This window comes from Gastrolobium bilobum, unplaced genomic scaffold, assembly GCF_033153095.1.
Source record: "Gastrolobium bilobum isolate Gb01-03AN ecotype WA unplaced genomic scaffold, APGP_CSIRO_Gbil_v1 utg10432, whole genome shotgun sequence".
In the NCBI taxonomy this organism is placed as follows: Eukaryota; Viridiplantae; Streptophyta; class Magnoliopsida; order Fabales; family Fabaceae; genus Gastrolobium; species Gastrolobium bilobum.
The window spans coordinates 163,449-174,392 of NW_026896976.1; the positions used below are offsets into that span (position 1 = coordinate 163,449).

Here is a 10,944-nt window from a genome sequence, read left to right on the forward strand (position 1 = left end):
TATTGATGTTTATTTTCTTTCTATTCTTTAATCTTTTTTTTTAGCATTTACAAATTATTTGCCAACTTATGTAACCTTGGAATTGTATTTGCACGGGAGAGAAGATGATGAGAATACTACAAGCATCATGGTGTGTTTGTAGGATTCATAAAGTTATTTTAATTTACATAGTATGGATTGGTTTGTTGGAATGATGAAATATATGTTATTTAGTTTGAGTATTTTGCTTTTGAAAGTGACTTAAATGCATATTGTGATGAGTTGTTGGTGTGATTCATGGTTCTGTTGGGACGTTGAAATTGTGATTTTTATTTTAACAACAGAATTTGAGTATTTTGTGAAGTTGATTCATGGTTATATTTGGAAGTTAAAAGTTAACAGACTAACAGGTCGGAATAGGCCATTTATTTTTTTATAAATGGATCAGATCAAACTAACAGTTAGACTCGTACCATGTTATCGGGCCAAGTCAAATTGAAAATTTTTTGGATAGGTTTAAGCTTTTCGGGACAAAGTTTGGCCTAGCCTAGCCTACTTTCACCCCTAGTGATCACGAATTCAATTTTCATTGCCTTTTATTCTTTTAAAAAATTGTAGTTAAACATTATAAAATTCTTAATGGTGGGGCCAATATAAATATAAAATTATTGGGGAAAGTGTTTCTACTACTAGAAGAAATAAAATTATTTTCAACAATCCCAAAACTATGTCTATTTGGGGTTGAAAGAATTAATGAAGGATATTTTAAAAAATTTATTTGTTTCTTTGTTATATGAATTTTATTAAAACACCCTTAATTAATATTCTTAACCCTCAAAACAACTAGTTTTGAGATTGCGGAAGACAACTTTATGAAAAACAATAAACCCAAAATTATTATATGACCTTAATCTAATAATCAACATAAGTATGCTTGATAGTGAGATAAATCCACAAATAATAATATTATTAATGATGTAGGAGAAAAAACATTAATTACTTTAATGAAATTGTGATTTGGGAACAACTTAATCTAACTTTTAAGATTTATCATGAGATCATGAGATTAATATTAAAGAACAATTTTATGACACCATAATCATTTTTTATTTGCCTTTTTTTAATGGAAATTTAGATAAAAAGAAACCAAAACTACCTCCGTATACTTATACGTTCGCTTGTCATTTGTTAAAACTGGGTAGTTCATTACGTCGATCGTACTGCAGATAAACTTATGTTTGATAATAAAATATTTTTATAATAAAATTATTGTAGCAAAATGGATATGCTTCATCATTAAAAGAATTAACTTTTCATATGATAAGTGTTGGTAATTTTTGGATACCTGAAATATGATGAGCAATAGTAATATTATTGTAAAATTATAATAATTGAAAAGCTGAGATTTAATGTGGCTCACCTATAACCGGATCATGTCCCCTGTTGAGAAATTCTAGAATACATAGTATACAACACTCAGATCTTTTCATAAACCTAAGAACCTCTTACTATTTTTATACAATCAAATTTTCCTCTCTTATCAATTGAAAACTTAAAAAACTTTGTTCGTCAGCCTTAAGGCGCACTTGCTATATATTAAAGTTGATTTTACTATACGGTAACTGTTATTCCGACAATTTCAGCCTTATCGACTACAGCCAATTTGTTGAATGATCATTGATCCTTTGAGAGGAAGGTTAACAATTATGCGAGAGTAACTTGAGAGAAATATAAGTATGAATAATTGAGTGAAAAAATACTACATTGATTTAAGAATGGACTAAGTAAGCATCATATAAGTGGAAAGACTCATCCACCTAATGCCTTAAGGTTTTGGATTTGATTATAGTGTTTCAAATTCACTTAATGTCGTTGTTCACTTGACCTATAATTGACGGTCTTTCCACATCATGAGCTCCTCGTGTACGGCGTAACAATTGGTATCAAAGCTCTAATGGTGGATTGGCCTATGGTGATCCGAAGGAAAGAATGTATATCTTGATGTGGGAAGCTAAAGTCTTGATGGGAAGCTAAAGTCTTGATGAAAGAGCCAATGTTTGATGAGAAGCCAAGCATTGATGAAACTCCATGAATACTTGAAGATTCTTCTCCTTGAGGGGGAAATAATGTGGGCCTTGGACTCACAATTGAGGGGGAGATATTGAGGAATCCAAGTGTTGAATGATTGGGTGAAAAAGTCTCACATTAGTTAAGAATGGACTAAGGGCATATTTGGTGCATAGTATTAGATAAGGCCTGATAGTATAAGACCTGATTAAATTTTAATACTATCCAGCGTTTGATATGATATTGTATGAGATAATATCCTCCAATATTTTAAAAATTAATATATTAAAAAAATTATTTTAATATATTAATATTTAAATGATATATTAGTTCTTGAGAATTGTACTTGTAAGCAATATTAATACATCAATCCCTTATCAGGCCTAATCCCACCCCCTTAGGCCTGATTAAGTTATACATCATTTTGATGTATTAAGGGGTTCTGCTGTATAAGCTTATACTATACGATGGTCATACCAAACAATTGAAAATGTCATAACGTATAGTATAAGCTTATACTATCAAGCCTTATACATCACACCAAACATGCCCTAAGTGAGCACCATATAAGTGAAAGGATCCATGCACCTAATGCTTTAAGATTTTGGGTTTGATTGTGGTGTTCCAAGCCCACTTAATGTCGTTGCTCACTTGGCTCATGGTTGACGGTCTCTCCCTGTGCACGGCCCAACATAACTTTTGCTGTTAGAGAGATATAATATAAAATTATTGATTGAGAATTTACTTATAAATTTAAATTTTTGGGTTAAATTAATTTTTTACATGAAATCAGAGTCTTCATAACCAAATGGTCACGAGCATTGTCCAACTTTCAAGTTTAATGAACTCTCGTGTGAGAGTATTGTGGTCTTACTTTACATGATATCAGAGCCTCCATAACTATAAAAAATAATCAATTCAACCCTAAAGTTAAGATTATAAGTAAAGGCCCAATCAATAATTTTATATTATATCTCTTTAAATTGAAACACACTTATTATTATATTTATAATATATTATTCTATAATCCGGTTCTACTAGTGAATTATTAATTGAACCTACTATTCATTAACTTAGTATCTTAAGTGAGTCATTGACAGGAATGAATTTAATAAACATTGATTTTTATCTAATTCATAAGATAAAAATGTATTATCTAATAAATATTGTGTATCTAACTTATACTTTGCAGGGTTTGTATTCTTGGTGCAGGAATCAAAGCATAGCAAGTTTGTCCCACTATAATTGAGCAGCATGCGCCTTGCTTGTGCTTGAGGTGGACTTGAGATAGTGAGCTAGGAGGCACACTAAAAAGAAAGAACCATGATTAAGAGAAAAATACGTGTGGTTCTTGGAAAGAGGAGAGAGAGGGGAATGACAGCTTTTGCTTTTGAAAATTTACTCTTTTTGAACAGTTTTAGGGGAATTATGTCTGATGAGGATATAGACCAAAGTGGACCAACTATGATGGTTAGAAAATAATACTAGCTCAATTTGTGTATAAGACTTTAGTACATGGAGGGGAGAATATGTGTTATATCCTTTTCAATATTATCTTTAGGAGAAATTTAAAATTTTAATCATAAACCTGCACCAAACTTCAAATTAGTTCATAGAAAATCTATGAAATTAACGAGGATAATCTTAAAAGAAAAAAAAAAAAGAATTAGATGATAGTGGTTTATGGAATCTAAAAAGTATACCATGACATTGCCATGAACCAACAAAGAACAAATCTGTTTAATATTATAAAACTAGGAAAAAAGGTGTGTCATTTAAAATAACACACCTTATATTCTTTTATTCTCATAAAGAGGTGAGGTTCATATTTTTAAAAAATTTTCCATTCATTCTCTCTCATAATTTATCTATTTCTCTCATTTAAAATGATACAACCTTATATTCTTCAAATAATACACACTTTTTCCGTAAAACTAACATAATAGAAAAATATGTTCATATAAAAATAACATAATATAAAAGCCAACAGAGATTTTGATGGGTCATGGTATAGTGGGTGACCAAATCCATCATCAATCTCGAGCCCCCATAAACCCCACCTCCTTCTTGAGATTCTCACATTCTCAATACTTTTGTTAAAAATTTTGGGTTTTGTAACTTTAGTGAATGGCCAAACTCAGGAATGTTGTATTCTTCACAGCACCATGCTAGATCTCATACATAAGGTGATCAACTTAAGGGTTAAATTTTTTGAGTAACTCAACAAAACAAAAAACTTTCAGCTTGCAAGTGCTTATCTAGACAAACATATACTGTCACTATTGAATAAAATATAAAAGGACTTTGGCTCTTTATAATCAAAACAGAAAAAAAAAATATTGTGATTTTATATTATGTGTATCTGTATAATGTTCACTAAATAACATAATAATATCTCTCATGCTCCATTTTTTTTTTTGGTTTTATTTACTTTGGTATGCATAAATAATTGTTAAAAGCTCTTTCTGCTTTCTGGGCATGTGCATGATTAACACACAAGTGAATTTCCCATTCTCTCCTTGGAGGATTGAAATTTTACCTTCAATTGGTTCATTTTAAGACCATTACATTACATGTTATCTTGGTTACAAAACCTGACTCAATGACAAGCATGCTAGTTCCCTTTATATTATAAAAAAACATGTCTTTTTTTTTCTTGGTTCTGACACAAGAGTTTTGGTGAATGGGATTCTGGCATAGAAAGCAGGAACTGGGTTTCTTTCTTATTTTGAAAAATCACTGCAAAAGAAAGAACAACCATTTCAGAATTGTTAACGTCTTCAATATTTATCCATTAGTACCATCAGGTGTTTCCAGTTACATTTAACTGGTTCTTGGAAATTCCAATTGAATGAAGATGCCAAGAGGAAAAGCTGTTCTATTTTTTGTGTCATTGTTCTGGTTTTGGAGCTCTGCAAATGCTTTGCTTTCTCCTAAGGGAATAAACTATGAAGGTAAACTTCAAATTTTTGTTCTTAAAATGTGAAACACTTCAACATATATCTTCAAATCAGTTCAATAAGGAGAATTTTGAATTGGGTTTCTTTTGTCTCTATCTTAATGTAGTGCAAGCTTTAATGGGAATAAAAGCTTCTCTAGTGGATCCTCATGGTATTCTTGATAATTGGGATGGGGATGCAGTTGATCCATGTAGTTGGAATATGGTCACATGTTCCCCTGAGAACCTTGTCATTAGCCTGTGAGTCTTTCTTCAATCTTCTATATTTAAAGTTCAAATAATTGCAAAAAAAAAAAAAAAAAAAAAAAAAACTTCAAATGTTCAACACTCCACATTAGTACCAAGCTTATTCTGCAAAATGCTATTTTTAATGATTTGATGAACCTGGTCCTGCTTGGTGCAGTGGCATTCCCAGTCAGAATTTATCTGGTACTCTATCTCCAAGCATAGGAAACCTAACCAATCTTCACACTGTGTAAGTAATCAGACATCACTCACTACCCAATTTATAACTCTCCAAGATGCATGCTTCTTATATTTATTACTTTCATTAATACAAAGTTTGGTGTTATGGACTACTCTTCAGGGTGCTGCAAGATAACAACATAACTGGACCAATCCCTTCAGAGATTGGAAAACTTTCCAAGCTTCAAAGTCTTGATCTCTCTGATAACTTCTTCAATGGGGAAATTCCTCCCTCTCTGGGTCACCTGAGAAGCCTCCAATACCTGTAAGCATTTATGAGCTATGATTGAAGCTTAGAAGATTTCATTATTATGAGTAACCTGATTTCTAGAGCTTAACAGTTCTTAAAATGGTTTCAGGAGGCTTAATAATAACAGTTTTTGTGGGGAATGCCCAGAGTCACTGGCTAACATGGCACAGCTTGCATTTCTGTAATCTTCATGACCTATCCATTTTTGTTTTCTACCTGGTGCATTAATTTTGTTGTTGTCTGTATTTATAAAGATTACTTGTTGTTTTGTGATTATTACAATCCAGTGACTTGTCCTACAACAATTTGAGTGGCCCTGTACCCAGAATTTTAGCCAAATCATTCAGGTAAATCTTTTTCTCAATCTCTCTCTAGCCTTCAGTTTGATGACTATTTATTTCTCCATGACTGGAAAGTACAGGAAATTTGGTACTAACTTCAAAATTCTTTCCATTCCTTTGTGCTGTTTCAGTATTCTTGGAAACCCCCTTGTCTGTGCCACAGGAAAAGAATCAAAGTGCCCTGGGATGACACTCATGCCTATGTCCATGAACTTGAACAGTACTGGGGGTAAGATCCCTTCAGAATTGCTCATGGTTATTTTTTAAATTGAATGATTTTTCCTTACATAACTTTCCCACATGTTTTACTTTGATATATTCTACATGGTCATTGTATTGATGTTGACAGCAATATATTTGCTTCCCTAGATGCTATACCATCAGGCAGACCAAAAACTCACAAAATAGCCATAGCCTTTGGTTTGAGTATGGGATGCCTCTGCTCAATAGTTCTTGGTTTTGGACTTGTTCTATGGAGGAGGCACAAGCATAATCAACCGGCATTCTTTGATGTCAAAGGTAAACTTCCCATCAAAAATCTTTAGTTGAAGCTGAAATATGCATCATTATACAAGATTTTGCTTGTGCAAGTTATTTGATCCAACTGTAACAGTTCCTCCAATTTCTGTCCTCAAACTGAATCTTACAGACCGGCATCATGAAGAAGTCTACCTTGGGAACTTGAAGAGGTTCCAATTAAGAGAACTCCAGATTGCTACTAACAACTTCAGCAACAAAAACATATTGGGGAAGGGTGGTTTTGGAAATGTCTACAAAGGAGTTCTCCAAGATGGCACTCTTGTAGCTGTCAAGAGGCTTAAAGATGGCAATGCAACTGGGGGAGAGATACAATTTCAAACTGAAGTTGAAATGATAAGCTTGGCAGTGCACAGAAACCTCCTTAAACTTTATGGATTTTGTATGACACCAACAGAAAGACTTTTAGTTTATCCATACATGTCCAATGGCAGTGTTGCTTCTAGGCTCAAGGGTGAGCTCAATGGTAGAAATTCATGCTAATAAATTTAAACAAGTTAATTTGAGTGGTTGATTCATATACCAATTTTGGATATTTCACAGGTAAACCAGTGTTGGACTGGGGCACAAGGAAGCAAATTGCCTTAGGAGCTGCAAGGGGACTACTATACCTTCATGAGCAGTGTGATCCAAAGATAATCCATAGAGATGTAAAAGCTGCAAATATATTGCTTGATGACTATTGTGAGGCAGTGGTTGGAGATTTTGGGTTGGCAAAGCTTTTAGATCATCAAGATTCACATGTCACAACTGCAGTGAGGGGCACAGTGGGGCATATTGCACCAGAGTATCTTTCCACAGGACAATCTTCTGAGAAGACTGATGTCTTTGGATTTGGCATTCTGCTTCTTGAATTGATCACAGGCCAGAGAGCTCTAGAATTTGGAAAAGCAGCCAACCAAAAAGGAGCCATGCTTGATTGGGTAAGCAAGATTAAGAATGTGAAAATCACATCCCAACCTATTATATTAGTTGTTAGGGATATAATATATAAAAACAAGTCCTTTCAAGTCCAATTGACTCTTTTGTGTACGGGATGATAGAGAAAAATAATATAAAACCATTAATATAATATTCACGTAACAACTTGAACTTATGTGAGAGTTGGTTGCTTTACATTTTGGATAAGAATTAGGATGTACCAAACTTCTTTAGCACAGATGGTAAGAAATCTGAGTTCCTTAATAAGAGATTTTGAGTTCGAACTCTGAGAATGAAAAAAAAGAATTTAAGAAAATCATCCCCGAAAAGAGTCCGATGATGCTCAATGGGGATTAGTATTCGGTCATAGCTAAAAAATACCCTTAAAATTACTTAAAAAAGAAAAAGAAAAAAAGAATTAGGACGTGGAAATCATGTCCCATCGTAATGCATATATCTCCGTTACAATGGGACGTGATTTCCATCTTGATGTCCTTATCCTTATCCCTAACTTTTTTGATATTTTTCATTAAAATACTTCCCCACTTTTTTATGTCAAAAAATAAAAGAAGTGTTAAGTCCTTATATTATTGATATTCAGGTAAAGAAAATTCATCAAGAGAAGAAGCTTGAAGTACTTGTTGACAAGGATCTTAAGAACAACTATGACAGGATTGAGCTTGAGGAAATTGTTCAAGTAGCTCTCTTATGTACACAATATCTTCCAGGCCACAGACCCAAAATGTCTGAAGTTGTACGCATGCTTGAAGGTGATGGGCTAGCAGAGAAATGGGAAGCTTCTCAAAGTGCAGACACTACCACCAAGTGCAAAACACATGAGTTCGCTTCATCAGATCGGTTTTCTGATCTTACCGATGACTCTTCATTGTTAGTCCAAGCCATGGAGCTCTCAGGCCCAAGGTGAAAAAATTTCTAGTCAGTTTTAGTTTCTCTATTAGTTTTAATATATTTTTCACGAGTTTGTCTACTCTCATGTTATAGGAGAAAACATATCTTATGCTAAGACACAAAGTGATGGGCCCATCACTAAAAAAAAATAGAAGAGAAAATAGCAGCACAACTATCGAAGTGTTTATAGCATAAGATAGTAGTCTCTTATAACATGAGACTACTATTTCCCATTTTTCTTTTTTATTCTGTTTTTTTGTTTTCTAAAGAAAGCATATGAAAATGAAGAACATATGATAGTTGAATCCATTTACAAATCCCCTGAAGATTATATGTTGTATGATAGAAGTCTTCAAAGCTGAAAAGGGCTTCTCTTTTATTTATTTTCCCTTTTTCAAATGTACAGATACTTATTTGTTGAACGAGAATTTGTAATGCAATTTTTTGTAATATCAAAAGTAAGTGAAAACCACTACTAGGACTTCAGTCAAACTCCATGTGCTTCTAAGAATAATGACCTTACTTGCCTTCATTTCCAGTTATTTTTCTTGCCCAACCCCATTTTACTATAGATATTTTTTATGTTGCCATTTTTGTTTCGTCCAATTTTGATTGATTGCTTTTATTTCAACTGTTTATACAAATAGTTCAAGGAAATGGGTCTATGGTCGAAGAAATTGGGCGTATTTTATCCTTATCCTTACTGTTATAAGATGAACTCTTCCAAACCATTAAGAATGAAATGTTATAGTAACATTAATGAGTCATTCAATAGCATACATGAAAAAAATTTAGGAGCGTGGAAGTATAAAGTCTAGGAACAGATTTATTCAATGTGACACCTTTGGTTATGTGATCTCTATAACTGTTGTCAGTCTCTTATATGGTATACAAGTTATGATTTTTTTTTTTTTTATACCAACCCTAATTACTTATTTGAAGCGAGTAGATTTTTTCGGATATCTTCTTTGAGCCAGTTATGAGACTAATCCCGAATACGGAGCAAGTCAAGTTATGATTTTATAACCAATGTAGTATTACAAGATTTTATGAGGTGTACAAGTTGTTAGTCTTTTATAATGCATTGTTTTCTCAATTTCAACCCGAATATGGTAAAGGTGAAAGATTTCTCAAATGGTACTTTTTCAAGAATCAAACTTTGGATCTTGAGGTTCAAATAGTCATTAAATTTTATTAACTGTTTTTAATTGAATGAAACTGTCCAAATAGAAAAATTTGACAATTCTGCTTATTAAAATGTCAATATTATGACAAGGGTAAGCAAACCAAATAATGCATAGTACCTTGTGCTTAATCTTCTTTCGGAAATATTTAATTATAGTTATAAAATTCATTTTTTAAAGCTCTTTTAAAAATCTGATTAAAAAAAACACACAAATCTTTCTTTCTTTTTTATTTCAAAACAAACTAATCCAAACACGCATTAGTGTAGTCTCCTTGCATCACAATTAAAACCGGAATTAGCATGAGTCAGAACCTAACTATATGTAACGATTTAAATCATCATTGGAAAGCAACTTGAGTACCTTGTAGTTGTATCCTTGCTAACTATATTCTAAAGGAGTCTACCTTCCACCGAGTGCTCTCTACCTTCACAACAATACAAGATGAGCAAGTAGAAGATCTATATTGTTCCTTATCAATAATCAATTTCCCCCTATGTTTGGTACAAGAGAAATTTTTTGATGACCGGGAATCATGATTAATGGGAATACAATAGAAATTGAATTTACTTGGAATCTTACGAAAGAGGTGTTTGGTTCGCCAAAATATTACTGGGAATATTGGATAAGAATTACTGATTCCATATTTGGTTTAAAACGGAATATGACTTGGAATATGAGGTTATTTTACAAAAATAATCCCAAACTATTTTTACTTTTGTAATTGATAGATTGGGTCTAGATTTTTATATGTATTGGGGTATTTTTGTCTCAAAATTTATTGTTGTGTTTTCCCTTTACTTGGTATTCTGATTGGTATTCCGAATTAACGTATTATTTTTGGTAATCTGAATAGTGATTTTTCTTTATAAATCAAATTACCGGTAATCCTTGGATATCTGGGAATCGTAATTTATTCTTTCTACCAAACGTGGTAATTACATTTACCAAAGAAGGATTACCGGTAATCATCTCCAAAAACTTGGAACAAACACCCCCTAAAAGTTTGTAAATAACCACTTCAACCCAAAACCTTAAGGTGTTGAGTGAGAGCTTTTTTAATGATTTATATTATTCTCTAACACACACACCCTCAGGCAAGAGCCCTTTGGGCTAGAAGCGTGAAGGCCCAATGACCTTATAAAGGTCACATTAGCTGCCCATACAATCAATGTGGGACTATATATCTCAACACGCCCCCTCACGCAAGAGCCCTTTGGGCTAGGGGCGTGGAATTGCACAGGCCCAATTTTTGGTTTACCTTTTTGTGCTTTTTATTTTAATTCCACTTTAAAGTGGGGGGCTGTGAGGATCGAACTCGTGATCTTATGG

General features: G+C 33.0%; 1 protein-coding gene across 2 annotated transcripts; it reads left to right on the forward strand.

Annotated features, from left to right (window-relative positions):
* Positions 1-4,911: 4,911 nt before the first annotated feature.
* LOC133303148 (protein NSP-INTERACTING KINASE 1-like) lies at positions 4,912-8,444 on the forward strand. Of its 2 annotated transcripts, none has more exons than XM_061503025.1 (11): positions 4,912-5,000; positions 5,113-5,245; positions 5,409-5,480; positions 5,592-5,735; positions 5,830-5,901; positions 6,008-6,067; positions 6,193-6,290; positions 6,431-6,580; positions 6,711-7,064; positions 7,142-7,521; positions 8,121-8,444. In XM_061503025.1, exons 2-11 carry the CDS (start codon positions 5,124-5,126, stop codon positions 8,442-8,444), a joined length of 1,776 nt encoding a protein of 591 aa, XP_061359009.1. In that variant the 5' UTR covers positions 4,912-5,000; positions 5,113-5,123. The 2 variants fall into 2 exon arrangements, with proteins under 2 accessions (XP_061359009.1, XP_061359010.1); XM_061503026.1 differs by having other exon boundaries at positions 6,193-6,264; positions 6,411-6,580.
* The last annotated feature ends 2,500 nt before the right edge of the window (positions 8,445-10,944 follow it).

Excerpts from the sequence above, each read along its gene's own strand:
- LOC133303148 (XM_061503025.1), top strand. The coding sequence starts at position 5,124 with ATGGGAATAAAAGCTTCTCTAGTGGATCCTCATGGTATTCTTGATAAT. Across the intron at positions 5,736-5,829 it reads CTGAGAAGCCTCCAATACCT|GAGGCTTAATAATAACAGTT; the intron begins GTAAGCATTTAT and ends AAATGGTTTCAG. Across the intron at positions 6,581-6,710 it reads GGCATTCTTTGATGTCAAAG|ACCGGCATCATGAAGAAGTC; the intron begins GTAAACTTCCCA and ends TGAATCTTACAG.